General features: G+C 52.6%; 1 protein-coding gene across 2 annotated transcripts in view; it reads left to right on the forward strand.

The window, feature by feature from the left end:
* Positions 1-16844, forward strand: part of OSCP1 (organic solute carrier partner 1) — a 29615-nt gene that overhangs the window by 7725 nt on the left and 5046 nt on the right. For both annotated transcript variants that reach the window (XM_004704961.3, XM_004704960.3), the window contains 3 exons: positions 3825-3979; positions 6864-7031; positions 7730-7810. In XM_004704961.3, coding sequence (XP_004705018.1) covers positions 3825-3979; positions 6864-7031; positions 7730-7810 — 404 coding nt within the window. The remainder of the gene's footprint in view (positions 1-3824; positions 3980-6863; positions 7032-7729; positions 7811-16844) is intronic.

The following is a 16844-nucleotide window of genomic DNA, read 5'->3' on the forward strand; positions in this document are numbered from 1 at the left end:
TTTGTCCTCTGAGGATTCTTGGTGACAAAGGGAGCCAGGGGCAGCTCGACCCGGCCCTATAAGGGTCGAGCTTCCACCCGAGCAGCCCTCCTGGAGCCGTTCTCCTTAGACACAGAGATCTCTGTTGAGCATCTGAGAGAAAGAGAAGCATGGGGCTGCATGACTGCCAGGACCGGGAACAGAAGGCATGATAGCATGCATGCAGTACGGCCTTATCATGCCAGATATTGAGTTCCGTTGTCACCTACCTCTCGGGTAGACAGGTACCTGGCCTGGAAGCTAGCAGCAAACCTGAGAAAACGGCTGAGTCCTCTGACTGTAACCTGGGCCCTTCCCAGCCTTTACCTGTCACGGGTACTTTCCATCACTTGCCAGCTGGGTTTGGGCTCTGCATGTCATCAGTACTTTAAATGTCCTCCCCACGCCAAGTAGATAACAGCTAATAATGTCTCAACACAGAGGCACTAGAGCCAAACAGACCTCACGCCTAGCCCTTCCCCACCAGCAGCTATATGACCTTGGACTGTAACATCTCGGGGATGAGGCTGAGTTCAGAGGTGCTTATGAAGGTGAAGCGGGTTAATGCATGTGAGGTTCTGAGCCCAGCAGATGGAATTCGAAGCAATTATCCAGAAGGGGCTCTTCCCTTTGCTCGCTGAGCCTGCGTGCCCAACTGCATGTTCTCACAAAGTTCAGTGGATTCAGAGCCACACCAACTGCAGCTACGCGATTGCTTTCATTTAGAGAATCGGGCCAGGTGCAAAGAAAAGCCCAGTTGAAGGGCCTGATGCACTTGGATGGGATCTCAGACCCCTCTTTAGAGCAATACTGGACCCACCTGCCTCACAGCATGACTTCAGGCATGAAAAGTTTGGGTTTTGAAGGTTTTTGTCCTGTATTCAAATGCTCGGATTTACTTTTGAACTGAAGCATTTAGAGATGGTGAACAGAAACCGACTTCAGAAGCTGAACCTTGCCCTAGAAGCCTGAGGTATTGTGAACTCAGGTCCTTCTGATACAGCCCGATACAGCCCATGAAAAAGCGAGGCTCCCCACCCACTCCCACCCACACCCCTTTCTTATTAGCTCCCACATCCTCCTTCTGGCTCCTCCGACATTCCTGAAAATAATGCAAAGCTCATTTGCCTGTGGAAAACTAACACCAAAACAGGCTAATGGGTGTGGTTAAAGCGATGGCCGTTTTCAGGTTTATGTGGTAACATGGCCTACCTCCTTGTACCTGTGGTGCACAGCAGGCCCACCTCAGCCAAGGGCTCTGGGAAGTAAATTGTGACCCCCACTCCACCCCCGGCCATGCTCCTTCCAAAGAATTAAGTGGGAGGAGGGGAGCCTCCGGTGGCAAGGGCCCCGTGTGTACAACTGCCATTTCCTCCTTGGGGACATGTGGCCACCCTTTCTGGGCCAGCTTTTTTTCCCAACTGGTGATCTTTCTGAACACTCTTATGCAAGCATCCGGGAGGACATAGGACTGTAGCGTACTCACTTCCCCAGGGAGGCTTCATTTGGCTTTTTCCTTTGTCAGAGTGGCTACCAATCACCTTGGGATTTCCGTTGTTTTAGAAGTGATTTATTTGGGTCCGAGCTGTTTTCACAGCTGCTGCCCGGGGCTCAAAGGCACGAGAGAAGTGACTCAGGCACAGGTGCATGGCGGCTCTTGGGAAGCGTCCACTCAATCTGGGCAGCGTGGTCCTGCTTTGGCATCGCTTCTTCCTCGTTGGCACTCCTCCCGGCTGACTGGAACCCGTGGGACACTCTTCAGCCCTTCCCTTGTGAGGCCTGACCAGGTGGCTTTTTCATGAGTCCTAGAGGACCCTGGTGGCACAGTGGCAATACGCTGGGCTGCTAACCGTGAGGTGAGCGGTTCAAAACCACCAACAGCTCCCCAGGAGAGAGATGGAACATCCCACCCGGATTGACTCGATGGCAGTGAGAGGGAGAACATGCGAGCCTTGCAAATCCTGCGTCTTATATGGGCTGTGGGAAGAAAGGGAGCCCCGGTGGTGTCGTGGTCACACAATGGGCTGCTAACCTCAAGGTCCACAGTTCGAAACCACCAGCCGCTCTGTGGGAGAAAGATGGGGCTTTCTACTTCTGTAAAGAGTTACAGTCTTTAAAAAAAAAAGAGCTGTAGCCTTGAAACTCACAGGGGCAGTTCCCCCCTATCCTACAGGGTCACTATGAGTCGGCTTCGACGCAGTGATGGTGAGATGGGGGTCTTATTGGCGGTCAGGAAGATGTTAGAATCCCCAGTTATTCGCAGGCTCGTATTTTCTGTAGGTTGAAGGAGAAGGGCCCCGAAAGAGGCCAGCCTGGAAGAGTCACCGTGTCTCCAAGCTGTCCGTCTTGGGGGACTGCCAGTGACCACTGACGCAAGCTGTGGTGACTTGAGACAGTCGGGTCCGAGGGAAGCCCTGCGCACTAGTGGGTGTAGTTCCTTCTCGCTGTGTAGCAGTGGGGACAAGAGTAGACTGCAAAGGCCCAGCAGGAATTCGTCCCTTCCAGAAGGAAATCCAGATCCGTTCTTCTGGGACAGTCTGTGGCCCTTCCTTACTTTTGCAACTTAGGTCTGACCAGCCCCCTCCCCTCAGGAACGTTCTGAGAGGCTTTAAAGTCCTGCCGGAGCCCTCTGCATTCTTCTTTCAAAGGGGCTTGAAATAATAACCTCCCTGTGCTCCCTGACCACGGCCCATCTCCCGGCACGTCCCTTGGGTCCAGCAAAAGAAAGGAGCGTGTCTGGCTTTCAGAATAACCACCCATGTCCCTGAATTGACTTTGTATCATTATCTTAAATAGCCCAGTTTAACGATGGTGAATGTACACCCTCAGCGTCCACGCAGCCTCTCACCTGTGGCTGTGTGCAAGCAGGCTGCTTCCTCCTCCTCACACGCAAAGGTTTTCCAAGCCGCCAACTGGTGCCGAATCTGACTAGCACACAATCTCCAACGGAGTAAACACAGTCCCAGAATGATAGGCACTTGGATCTGGCTACTTCAGGACCGTTTGTCCTCTGAGGATTCTTGGTGACAAAGGGAGTTACGAGTTGGGCCGCTAACCCCAAGGTCAGTGGTTTGAACACGCCAGCCACTCCAAGGGAGAAAGATGAGGCCATCTGCTCCCATAAAGATTTACAGCCTCGGAAACCTAGGCGGCAGTCACACTCTAAGTCTGCACACGCCCATGCTCGATGGGGGTCACCAGAGGGCGTTTTCACACCCAGTCATCCTCACTCCAGCCTCTTAGCAGTCTTCTAGATCAGATGTGGGAATTAAAGTTGGGCTAGTAGGAAGCACTCACTCTGTGTACACGCTGAAAGCATTTTACCCTCTCCCCTGGGGGTACATGTGTGTGTCCCAGAAACAGCGCTGCAAAAGATGAGCCCATTACCATTCTTGGTCCGATTTTTCCAAAACGCCACTTGAAGTAAAAGTAGTTTGGGCCAGCTAATTTTTGAAACAAATGGATGCTGCTCCCCATTTTAGGATGAGACATGCTCTAACATGCCACAGGAATCTTTGTAAGAAGAAAAAGAAACATTTTCCTGACTGACAAATGAGAGGCTATGTAAAGGGGGCTTCTGACCTCTGAGACACAACACAGTCGTACCTTGTCATCCTCTAGGCTTGCCCTGAAGTGCTGTCGTCTCTGCCCCCACCAGCTTCCTACTGGGTCACTTTTGTGTTCTCCCCAGGGGGCAGCACCCCACCGCTGACTGCCCAGCCCTCTTAGAGGAAGGGGTGCCCTGGGCATCTCGGAGTCCAGTGCCCCCCACTGCCTTGCTCAGCCGCAGTCTCTTGTCTCCACAGTTCTGAACGACATCATCTCCACCATGTTCAACAGGAAGTTCATGGAGGAACTATTCAAGCCCCAGGAGATGTACTCCAAGAAGGCCCTGAGGACGGTCTACGACCGCCTGGCCCACGCTTCCATCATGAGACTGAACCAGGCCAGCATGGACAAGGTGAGCGCAGTGCCTCTGCCCTCCTCTCCTGTCTGCAGGGCTCCAACCTTGGGGGGGTGGATTGCGAACGGGGGTCCAGTGAGATGGCCCGGGCGGTGGTACCTTGAGAAGGGCAGGCACACGTCACTGTTAGTTGTCGTGGAGTTTTGGAAGGAGTTGGGAAAGACCTCAGGCATCAATCCACGCCAGCCCTCCCCCCCACACACGCCGAGGCTCAGAGGCTCACGGCACCCCACCTGCCAGTAGTGCTGCTGATGAACTGGGCACCCCCGCGCAGGTGCTCAGCTCTCGGGATTTCAGCTTGCTCCTCCTGAACAAATCCCAGCTCTGTGCAAGGAAGAAGCAGGCATTCTAGAAAGCGAACAGGAAAGCGCTCAGTCTCTAGAACAAGAACATATCTGTTCCTTTGGGCAACAAATGATTGGGGTTCTCAGATTTATAAAATACTAATAATTCCTAATAGAGACGTGGCAGGGAACAGACTGATGTCCTGTGCGGAAGAGGCTACTCCGCCCTCCAGCAGGCAGAGCCCCGGTCCTGAGGTGACCTCCTTCCAAAGAGCAGTCTGGGGAGAAGGGGAGAGCAGTAAGTTTACAAGGGGCCAGCCTGGCAAGCGCTGCCTCAGCCAGGCCAAGGACTCCGAGAGGTGACGTGTGGAAAGTCAGATGTGACGGACGGAAACGGCACATCACCTCTTTGACCTTCCTCCTCGCATCCCCTAACCCTGTCTCTGTTGACATAAGGCCAGACAAAACCCAACGGAGGGCCGGACTACAAAAGGTCTGGCTAGGACTCCTCCCAAGATAAGCACAGTCGGAGAAAATGGCCCCTGGGCCAAGAGGAGCCACAACTCCATGTCCAGCGTAGGATCCTGGGAGATGGGTGGGGGCTGAAAACTAAGGAAGTCCGAATCAAGTGTGGGCCCGAGTTACCGAGCGAGCAGCCTCTCGAGTCCCCGCCAGCTGGTGACTTGTTTATTATTTAAATTCCGCGGCCCGACTGGGCGCTAGGTGCACACCATGCTCACCCGCTGCAGGAGCTGCAAAGCTCAGGAGGACAGGCTTCCTCTTTCCTGTCTTCGTGTTGCACCCGGTTTAACCCTTTCTCCCTGAAGCAGAGTGCCCTCTGCACGTGGGCACTTAGTAGTGGTGGTGGGCTCTCCAATCTGCCTCTCTCCTCAACTAGACCCAGCCAGACCCAGCCACCCCCTCCCCTCCCCTCACATCAGGGCCCGTCTATTGTCTGTCTGTCCGTCCCTTTCTGAGTGGAGGGGCCTAGCGCAGGTTGGAGAAATGGAATTGAGCAGGATGGTTGAACCAGGGCTTCCAAATCTGACCATCTGAGTCAGCTCGCACCCCGCCCCTCACCAGCTTGGTGCAGCTGCTGGAGTGTCCTCACTTGTAAACTGGGGACCATCACACCGACCTCTGGGAGTTTTTGTGAGGCGGGTGAGATCAAATGAGGTCGCGGACACGTGCGTGCTCGGCACCCTCAGATGGGAGGAGTTGATATTTGCCTTCCGCCCTCAGACACGTTCCTACCCGGCTGCGTGACTGCTCGTCTCCTCACCCGACCCGGCTCCACCCGACCCGGCTCCTCTGGTCTCTGTCCCCTGGATCCCTGCCTCCGTCAGCAGCCCCATCCTTGGGAAAACAGCTCTCACCTTCACCACCTCACACCCACATCGAGTCATGCAGTCATCGTGTGCTGACAGCGTTTCCTTCTAAATACCACACGCTCTGGCCTGCCTGCTCGGTCCCCACACTCTCCCTATTCCAGGGCTTCGCTCAGATATTGCCAACAGCATTGTTCATTCATTCCAACCTATTGGAAGCCCCGTGCTAGCTAATGCCCTGACTCCCATCCCTCCCCACACTCATCCTGGCCAGCTCTCTTAGTCAGCCCGTGGATCCGCATAGGAAGCCTCCGCAGCCCCTCCTTCCTGCCCCATCTAACCTAAAGCCGTTTGCCTTGTTTCCCAAATACCTTTACTGTTCTAAGCGGACCCTACTGAGCCAACGTTATTTCTCACTCCCCGAGACCAGCGCCCCTCTCTATGCAGGCTGCCTCCAGGCCCTTGCACACGCTGCTCCCTGAACTAGAATGCCTTTTCTCCTCCTGGGAGGGCTTCTTCCACACAGCCGGCTTGCCCACTTTGGTCCTCCCTAGTTACTCTGCGGGAGCTCTCTAAAGTGGCCATTGTATGGTACTAAGTACTGATCCTCATTTACAATTACCCTCCCCTTCTGTGTGTCTGTAGGCTTTATGCTAGCAATTCATTCTGCTAGGTTGGGAAGTTAGAGAGCCTTGTTTAGAGATGAGAAGGCGCAGGCCCAGAGAGGTTTAAAGACTTGGCCAGGGCCATACAGAACTCACTGCAACCTAATCCATTCTCGACTCCAACACATGGTGACCCTCCAGGGCAGAGCAGAACTGCGCCGGCAGGTGTCCGAGACCATAACTCTTTACCGGAGTAGAACGCCTTATCTCTCTCCGACTGAGTGGCTGGTGGTTTCCAACCGCTGACCTTCAGGTTAGTAGCCCAGCACACAACCTACTGTGCCACCAGGACTCTTCGGGTCATACAAGTCAGCGGTAAAGGTAGGACTTGAATTAGGGTTTCCTCTCCTAGTCCTCGACCTCGCAGCTGCCAGCCTCATTCCACATATGTCCCACCAGCGATATCCATAAGGTGACCACAAGTCCTGATTTACCCCTGTTCAAAACAACACCTGTTGTCTGGGCTGAAGGAGTATCGTCTGCTGCGGCAGTGAGAATGCTGCGGTCTGGCTGATAACTCAAGCGGTGTCGTTCAGCCAGACTGGTCTACAGGAAATGCCTGGCTGACTACTCACTGTGTCTGTTTTTACGTGTGGCCTGACAGCTCTATGACCTGATGACTATGGCCTTCAAGTACCAAGTCCTCCTGTGTCCCCGTCCCAAGGACATGTTGCTGGTCACGTTCAATCATTTAGATGCCATCAAGGACTTCATCCAGGACTCCCCAACCATCCTGAACCAGGTGGATGAGACTTTCCGACTGCTGACTGAAGTAAGGAGTGCCACAGTAACTCCCTCCACCCGCGCCTGCTCCCATTCCTCTCGGCAGAGCGGCTGGGATGAGGGGTGGCAAAGTCTGCCAGAAAGTTCTAAACCTCTACGAGGGTCTACCCAAAATGGGTCATAAAACCCACTACCATCGAGTGGAGTCCAACTCATAGCAGCCCCTGCTGTGTTTCTGAGACTGTACATACATCTCTGTGGGAGCAAGGCAGCCTCATCTTCCCCCCTTGGAGTGGCGACAGGGTGTGAACAGCCCACCTTGGGGTTAGCAGCCCGAGGTTTAGCCCACTACGCCACCAGAGCTCTTAGCGTGGGCATTGCAATAGGCACTGCCATCTCTGCCCTCCTGGTCGCCTTCGTCGTGGGGAAAGCAGAGGCGTGGAACGTAGCCCTTTTCTCCCGGCCTCTCTCAGAGGGAGTTGGCAGTGGGTGTTCTGCAAAATCTCAAGGAATAGTCTCTCCAGGTTCTGGGGAAGTGGAAGAGATAGAGTGTCCCTGCCTGGGTGTGGTGTGGTCCATTTGTCCCAGCACCTGAGTGTCAGCCCACCCCCACCCCCCCACAGCTTATCTGGCTCCCCTCCCTATGCCCATGCCTGCCTAGCCTTTCCCTCTGCCCCTTGCCCCCTGCCTGTGCGCCCTTCTCATCGGTGGGACAGTGAAGCGGGCCTGCTGCTTTGCCTTCGGCAGGTCTACGGGAGCCTCCCTGCAGGGGAGTTCCAGGTGATCCGGCAGACGCTCCTCCTCTTCTTCCAGGACCTGCACATCCGAGTGAGTACACAGGTCACCCCGCACCACCGTGCTAGGGCAGCCGGGTGCCCATGGTCACTGTCAGTCCGGGCAGGCAAGGGCTGAGGTTCTGCCTGGCCAGTGGGCTCCCCGGGAATCAGCTCTCTGGTAATAGAGTTTTGTTGTCCGTTTTTAAATGGACCGAAGGCAGTGATGCCATCCCCACCCACCCACCCCAGTTCCGTTTGCACCTCTTTGAAATAGGGTCCCTGCCCTTGTGACTAGGGCAAGTGTGCTCCCAAACCTGCCCACCTGAGCTCCTTTCCAAAGTCTTTCCTGGGCCTTAAAATCCATGACCTCTTCCTTATCCTACACTGTCAGGAAGTCGCCCCCATCCTCCCACACACACTGCCCCCAGCCCCATGTAACTCTCTTCTCTCTTGGGCCTTCTTGTCTCCAGACCACATCCACCTCCCTGCCCGCTCCCATCTTGGAGCCTTTTGCTCTCCCCTGTGTCCAAACGCCTTCTTCTTCCACCCTGTTCTGCTCTTCGGAGAACTCCTTCAGCACCCAGCTCCTTTGCCTGTGATTCCTAAGTCCAACCTCCATCCCACCCTCGGCCCACCCCTGGCCTCCTGACCCACACCCCTACCTGCTTACTGAAACTCGGCACAGAGAGCCCCACCAGTGCCTGCGAGGTGGTGCCTGTGGCTACACTGACTCCCCAGTGAGCTCCTGTCCGCAGCCCCCCCACCCCCGTCATTGGAGCTCACACACTCGCTCAGACTGAGGCCCCTTAGACTCCCCCTCCCTGTCTAGGCTCTACCTTGTCAGTCTCTCCCCACCCCTCCCTTCCCATTTCTGTTGTCACCAGGTCCTGGGGGCTAATCACCTCCAAGCTACCCCATCTCCTCCCAACATGCCCATTCCACCCCCACTTCTTAAAATACCCTTCTGAGCCTCTCTATTTTGGGCCTGTCTCTCTGGGAAAGGACTTGAGTCCCTTCCCACAATGCAGCAAGCCGAAGGGAAAGACGGATGACATCATAGCCCAGGCTCTGGAGTCAGACACTCGTGTTTAAACGCCAGCACTAGCTTCATGACCTTGGGGGAAACTAACGAACCTCTCTTGAACTCCAGTTTCTTCATCCGAAAAATGGACATAGTACGACCTAACTCAGAGCCTGTCGGGAGGATTACGGGAACTCAAGCAGCAGTATAGTGCGGGTAGTCCCCGATTTATGACCCGGTTCCACTCCTAGGACTCTGTCCTAAGTCAGTTCTGATATAAGTCAAATACCTCATTTTTTTCTTTTCCAGTTAACATCGTATCTTTATAAATCTGGTCTTTGTGTCTCTGAGGGCTGACGACATTTACTGATAAGCCTACACAGTGCATATTATTTATGATAAGATGTACAAAGCAAAATAGACAGCTGGAATGTGCTTCGTCATCACTCAAATGCAGGACTACTGGTGTCTGTGCATTTGCTTCTGTACGGAGAGTCCAGAGCGCTGCCAGCAGGGACACAAGAAACTGACCACAGCGCTTGCCTCTTGGGAGTGTGAGCTAGAAGGAGGACGGGGATAGGAGAGAGGCTTACTTTGCATGAGACACTGTCTCGAACATCTTAAATCCTGTGTGTGCATGCGCACACACTCCAGGAAAGCAGAAACAGAGTACGTCTTCCCATGGAAGACAAATGGGCTGCAACTCCGACACCTGTGTCTCTGAGCCCCCGCAGACAACCTGTCTCCCCCAAACGGGGCCGGTGTCCTTGCGCCAGTTCCTCCCGACAGCAGGACGAAGCACCCCACGTTCTGCCCAGGCTCCCGAGGCATGCTGCAGCCCTTGGTGGCAGCGGCTGCGTCATTCCACCTCGCCTGCAGCCTCTGATCACCACTGACCACGAGGGAAAATAGGAACTTACAAAGAAGACTGTTTGCCCATTCGGTTTCTGAATGGTAAGACTGTGCACTGTGCCGTTATCAAGGCTGTGCTGGGATGTTCTTTTACGGCCGAGAGGAAAGTACACAAGCAGACAGATTGATTGCTCACTTCTGACAGCATAAAATTCTTTATAATGACTTTTCTATAGCAACATGACTAAACTGTAGTAAGCCAGAAAACATGTTAAATTTAATGGCTAGATGGGCAGGCAAGGAGACGTCAGAACTTTCCTCAAGAGGACCTGGATGGACTCACAGATCCTGGTAGTAGATGGCCACGGACTGATTTGCAACGTCAAGGCTGGTTTTCCGAGCTCAGTCTTCAAGGGTCTTCCTGCACATCGCAACCTGAGGTTGCCTGTACAGAATCCCTCTGTGTGTCAAACCGTTTTCGTAGCCGTTCAACTCATTAGCACAAGCAACTAACTGAAGAAAGCCAGCACAGTTCAGGATCTCACCTCTGCACTCTGTTTAACTGAAGGGAATGTGCGACTCCTCGTTCTGATATCCAGAACTCTGTGACATCACCCAATGGCCCGAAATAGCCCCTTGGCCCTTGACCTTATCCACTGGCGCCCCGTCAGAAACTGCACTACGGCCAATTCCATTTGGAAACCTGACCAGTGATGTCTACAAGCATCTCAGCCTCTAGAGCCCCCCACAGTTGCTCCCTAAAGGCTTAGCTCCTCAGATCACGTGCCCGCTCCCGGACCTTCCTTTCACTCAGACACCCTTCCATCATGGACTGCTCTCCGGATCTCCCCATTGCTCCCACTGTGGGCAAGCATAACCCCCCTTGGCCTCCTCACAGCAGGGCTCCCGCCCGCCACCCGCCCGGCGCTGCTTTAAGTGTCTGTGGTACGTAGTGAACAAGACAAAGCCCGGCCCTGAAAGATTCCACACTGAGAGCAAGCAGCGGGTGCGTCCGTTATTTTCATGTACGATAACCTTCATAGTCCTGTAGGGTAAAGGTATAGAGGGCAGCTGGGTAGGGACGTTGCTTTTGACCAGGAGACCAGCACTGGCCAATAGAATTCCCTGTGATGACAGGCTATCTGTGTCCGTGCGGCCACTAGCCATCTGTGGCAATGTGGAATTGTGACCACTGGAAATGGAGCGGGTATAACTGAGCAAGTGGATTTTTCATTTTAATTCCGCTCAGCTACTTGGGATGGCCGCCCTCGATTCACTATGTTGAGCACCGTCGGTTTAGATGGTGCCAGGGCCTCCAAAAGGTTCACGAAGAAGCGGAATTGAAACATAATGGACTTTTCCCACAACGTTGTTGGAGCCCACTTGTAGTTAGAGAGGCCCTGGTGGCGTAGTGTTACGAGCAGGGCTGCTGACCACAAGGCCAGCAGTTGGAACCCACCAGCCGATAGATCCCTGGGAAAAGAGGAGGCGCAGAGGAAGTTCTCCTCCGCCCCATGGGCTCGCTCTGCGTCAGAATCGACTCCCTCGGGGGCAGTGAGTCGGACGGGTTTCAGTAGGGCTAGAGTCAAGGAGAGCTTTCCGTTCTGAGGAGAGTGCACTTGGCAGAGATCTCAGGGAAGAGCATCTCAGTTGAGCAGACAGGGCTCAAAGGCTCTCCGAAGGGAAAAGCAGGACTGGACAGGCAGGAGTGACCCTCAACGCAGATTTAACAACACTGGCTGGTCCAAACAGATGTCATTCATAAATACACGAGGTGACTATTCGCCTGTAGACCAGAGTAAGAAGTTAGAGTTTATTCTAAGGGCAAACAGAAGATATTGCAGTCAGTAGTGTGATTTGATCTGTGTTATGTCTGGGGCAGGGGGAGAGACAGGAGCGCACCTAGGAAACATGTAGAAATCTACAAGATCAATCAGAGTGCCTTGATTAGGTACCCGAGGTGGAGATAGAGGAGCATGTGGAATGTGCCTCTGGGCAAGACCAGTAAGAGATTTGGAGGGAGTGCTGCCATTTACTGAGATCGGGAAAGAATATTTGGGTAGAAAATTAATAGATCTCTTTGAGTTTGACTTGCTTGTGAGACACCCAGGTACCAATAGCTAGATGTAGCCCAAATAACAACCCTGGCATCTGGACCCCTGGGGAGAGGACCAGGCGGGACGTAAGTGTGAGATCCCTCCGCATACTGCACATACCAGGAGGCTTCAAAAGTCTGTGGGGAGTGGAATGAATGACCACAGGCATTTCCCAGAGTTGGGGAAAGCCACTCATGAATGGCGGGGGGTGGGGGGTGGGTGTTTAGGGCATTGGTTCTCCTGCCCCTGCAGGCAGGCTGTGCCCAGCTGGGTCAGCATTCTTCCAGTGTCCCCACCTTACAGATTTAGAGGGAGCCCATGGGCCCGGACTTTGAACTGGCTGGTTCCAGTTTGACCCTCTGCTAAGAACATGCCTTTCCATCCCAGAGCCATGGGATCGGAATCTGTAATAATCTCACAAGCTCCCTAGCGGGTTCTTATCTGAGAATCTCTGGGGTAAAAGCCAAATTCTGAGCAGGGGAGCCAAACCAGAATGAACCAGTTCAAAGCCCTGCCGTGAATCATAAGGCCATGCAAAGCCGGGTGAGCGCAGGTGTACTCATTCGGTGTACACACCTAGGGCACGGCTCAAGCCAATTGCCAAGGCTCTTGACCACATTCGCTGAGGGCACCCCTCCTCACCACTGGAGTCCTGCCGTCACCCTGGGGAGCAGGGGGAGGGCTCACCCACAGCTCAGTGACATGGCGTGCCTGTCTTTTCTCCATAGGAAACCCAGCCCCTGCCCTCCAGGAACTCGGCAGAGAAGGGGCGGGGCTGCAGTAGGTGCCTCACAGATGTTCCGTTCCTATAGAGAGGGAGGGCACAGAGAATCAGCAAAGTCTTCTTAGAGGATCTAGTAGCTTTCAAAGGAAATAGGTTCTCACCAGGCCAATGGAAAGCAAGGAGGCGGGGCTAAGAATGACGCCCTGGGCCGAGGACCATCTTACTACAGGCAAGAGACCAGTGTCTGTGGAGGAGGAGGCTGGCAAGCAGTGGAGTGTAACTGGAACACTGTCAAACAGGCTGCAGAGAAACACTGAACGGTCTTGACCGCAAGGGGCATGGTCTGATAAGAGTCTGGAAGGGTCTCTTCAGCAGCAGAAGAGAGGATGGATTAAAGCAGGCAACGGGGAGGCCCGACAACCAGTTAGGAGGCTCCTACGAGGCACCCGGCTCGAAATGACCAGGTCCACCCTGGGAAGTAGTGAAGTGAAGCAGGAGAGTAGTGGATCCTAGGATGACACGGCTTAGTGACTCGGCAGGGTGATGGGCGATGACTTGATCAGACTTGTTCAGTGAGATTGAGTTTTTGCCACGACTGGGAATTCCAGAAGAGAAGCAGGTTTGGGAAGACAATGATGAGCCCTGTTCTGAGCAGGGTGAATTTGAGGTGCATCCTCGCGGACTTTCTGGGGGGCACTTCTAAGGGGTAGTGAGATAGATGGGCCCGGTGCCCAGGGAGATGGCCGAGCGGGAGCTCAGGGCTGGGGAGCCATCAGCATGGAGGTGAACACTGGAGAGGGGACCCCTGGACAGAAAGGGAAGATGAGTGAACGGCGGATGGGAGAATCACACCAGCAGATGCTGGGCAAGCAGGTCGATCCAACCATCCTTCTGTTCGTTTGTTTTTATAAATCATTTATTGGAGGCTCTTACAGCTCTTGTAACATTCAGTACATCAATTGTATCAAGCATATTTGTACACATGTTGTCATCCTCATTTCCTAAACATTTACTTTCTATTTGAGCCCTTGGGACCAACCGATCTTGCAGATTCTCTGGTCAAATACAGATGCACATGTGACTTTAAAATCTGTCTATTTCAGATCTGTGATATAATTGCTCTTGTTAGAATGAAACTGATGGATGGCCCAACATATGTATATATTCCCTTCTCCTCTCAAATTTTCTCTGCCCATGCCTTAACCCACATCCCTTAGACACAGAATCTCAAAGTTAAAACATGCTTAAAGGTCATACAGTCAAACGCACTGATCAGACCAGTTTACTGCCTCCCCACCTCCCTCCGCCGTACCCATGTCTGCTCTGCAGCATTCCAACACCCTCTTCCTTCCTCCCCAACCCAGTTCCAAGTCCACCGTGATGCCTACCAATGCCTGTAGTCACCCCCCACCCACCCACCCACCCAGTGGGCGGATACTATGCCATTTAGCACATCCTGCTGTATGGTGTGTGGAGGTCTTTACCTCCGATTTCATGTCATGTCTTGGGTCCCGTCCACTCTAGTAATGAGTGTTAGCCACCAATTATTGAGAGAGGACATCAAAAACTTCATGAAGAAAGCAAAAGGTCATTTAAAAAGACAGGAAAGAAAGAAAACATCAAAGTAGAGGTTAGAAGAGACTCTGAAACTTGCTCTTAATCATAGGGTATCTGAGGCAAATGGAAGAAAGGATGAGGTCAAAGAGCTGAACAGAAAATTTCAAAGGGCAGCTCAAGAAGACAAAGCAAAATATTCTCGTGTAATCTGCAAAGACCTAGAATTACAGAACCAAAAAGGGAGAACATGCTCAGTGTATCTTAAACTGAAAGAAAAGAAAAAACTCAAGCCTGGAGTTGAAGTACGGAAAGATTTTATAAGCAAAATATTGAATGGTGCAGGAAGCATCCAAAGAAGATGGAGAGAATACACAGAGTCACTGTGCCAAAAAGACCTAACGTCGTCAGGAGGTGACGGAAGGAAGAAGCTCAAGCGGCCTTGACAGCATCAGCCAAAAACAAGGCTCCAGGGATGATGGAATTCGTACTGACAGGTTTCAACAAGCTGAGATGAAGCACTGGAAGCGCTCGTTCGTCTATGCCAGGAAAGCCTGAAGACAAGCTCCTTGATCAACTGACTGGAAGAGATCCCTATTTTCACCCAATCCAAAGAAAGGTGCCCACAGAATGTCCAAACTACAGAACAGGATCACTGATAGCACATCCAAGTGAAATTCTGCTAAAACTCATCCAACAATGGTTGCAGCAGTATGCTGACAGGGTGTGGCCAGAGGTTCAGGCCAGATTCAGAAGAGGACATGGAACAAGGGATACCATTGCTGGTGTCAGATGGCTCTTGGCTGAAAGCAGAGAATACCAGAAAGATGTTTATTTGAATTTTATTGATTATGCAAATGCATTTGACTGTGTGGGTCATAAGAAACCATGAATACCTTGAGAAAAATGAGATTTCCAGAACAGTTCGTTGTCCTCATGTGGAACTTGTACATGGGTCAAGAGGCAGTTGTGTGCACAGAACAAGGGAATACTGCGTGGTTTAAAATCAGGAAGAGTGTGTGTCAGAGTTGTAGCCTCACTATATTTATTCAATCTGTCTGCTGAGCAAATCACAGAGAAGCTGGCACCAGGGGCAGAGGCGTGCTTCCTAGCAACTTGCAATACACAGATGGCAACCTTGCTGGCTGAAAGCAAGGATTTGAAGCACTGGCTGATGAAGATCAAGGATTACAGCCTTCAGTGTGGATGACAACTCGATGTAAGGAAAATCAAAATCCTCACAACTGGACCAATGGGTAAATCATGATAAATGGAGAAAAGATTGAAGTTGTGAAAGATTTTTTCGTGCTTAGATCCACCATCGATGCTCATGGAAGCAGCAGCCAAGAGATCAAAAGATGGGTTGCATTAGGTCAATCTGCTGCATGAGACCTCTAGAGTACTAAAGAGCAAGAATGTTACTTTGAGGACTATGGTGCACCTGACCCAAGCCCTGGTGTTTTCAATCGCCTCATATGTGTGTGAAAGTTGGACACTGAATACAGAAGACTGAAGGAGAACAGATGTGTTGGAATTTTGGTGCTGGAGAAGAATATTGAAGGTACCAAGGACTGCTAAAAGGACAAACCAATCTGTCTTGGAAGAAATATGTCCAGAATGCTCCTTAGAGGTGAGGATGGCCAGACTTTGTCCTTACATATTTTGGACATGTAGTCAGGAGAGACCAGTCCCAGAGAAAGACATCATGCTTGCTAGCAGGGCAGCAAAACAAAGGAAGGCCCTCAGTGAGATGGCTCGGCACGCACAGAGGCTGCAAAAATGGGCTCACGATGCTGTATCTCTGGGGTGGGAAGTGACAGTTGTGGGGACGGTGCAGGCCCGAGCAGTGTTTTGTTCTGTGGTGCACAGGGCTGCTATGGTCGGAACAACTCCGTGGCCCCTGACCACATCAAGATGGACTCTGAGGGAGTCCTGGTGTCATGGGTTATGCATTGGGTCGCGAACAGCAATGGCAGCCACTGGAACCCCCCTGCTGCTGCTCGGGAGAAAGAGGAGGCTTTCTACTCCCTCAAAGATGCACAGACTCCCGAGCCCAGCAGGACCCTGTCCTCCTGGGTCCCTATGAGTTGGAATCAATGGGAGGGCAGTGAGTTTGGGGGGTTTGAGTTCGTCAGCCACTGTGGTAAGAGCTAGTAATACATTCTCTGACTTCTTGTCACACTGACCCCTTGAGCTTATGCCATCATTCACCGAGGTTTACCGAAGAGAAACGTACGGACTGCCCAGAAAGGGTGTGTAACCTCCCCAAGACCCAGATTCAGGAGGGAGCCCGGTTGAGATCTGAGCCTAGACCCTCTGAGGCCAGGAATCCCACTGCCAGTTGACAAGTCCTGCTGTCACCGTGTGTGTGTGTGTGTGTGTGTGTGTGAGTGTGTGTGTGCGTGGCTTTATGCCTAGTTGATAGCATCACTACTGTCATTGTGTAGAAACTGAGAGTTGGACGGCACCTTCAAGCTTCTCTCTCTGACATTCGCAGCTGAGGAAGCTAAGGCTGAGTGAAACTGATTAAGTGCTGCAGTCCGATGACATTTCAACTGTGAGTCACCCAGCCCTCTGTAGGTTGACAAGCCAGGGCGTGGGGAGAAGCATAGAGTGTCTCCAGCCACATCAGAGCTGTCCACTGGAACGCCAGCCCACCCTTCTCTTCAGCCCAGCGCCTGCATGAGACCTCGGGCTCCAGGGTCAGAAGCAGACCTTTAAACCAGGACTCTGAAAGGGTCCATTCTGGCTCGAAGCCCTGCTGAGAATTTGCATCTCCACCCCAGATACACTGAGTCAGATTTTACATTTGAACAAGATATCCTTCTATCACCCAGGG

Source organism: Echinops telfairi, unplaced genomic scaffold, assembly GCF_000313985.2.
Source record: "Echinops telfairi isolate 266 unplaced genomic scaffold, ASM31398v2 ScPeMD7_7457;HRSCAF=8495, whole genome shotgun sequence".
NCBI lineage: Eukaryota > Metazoa > Chordata > Mammalia > Afrosoricida > Tenrecidae > Echinops > Echinops telfairi.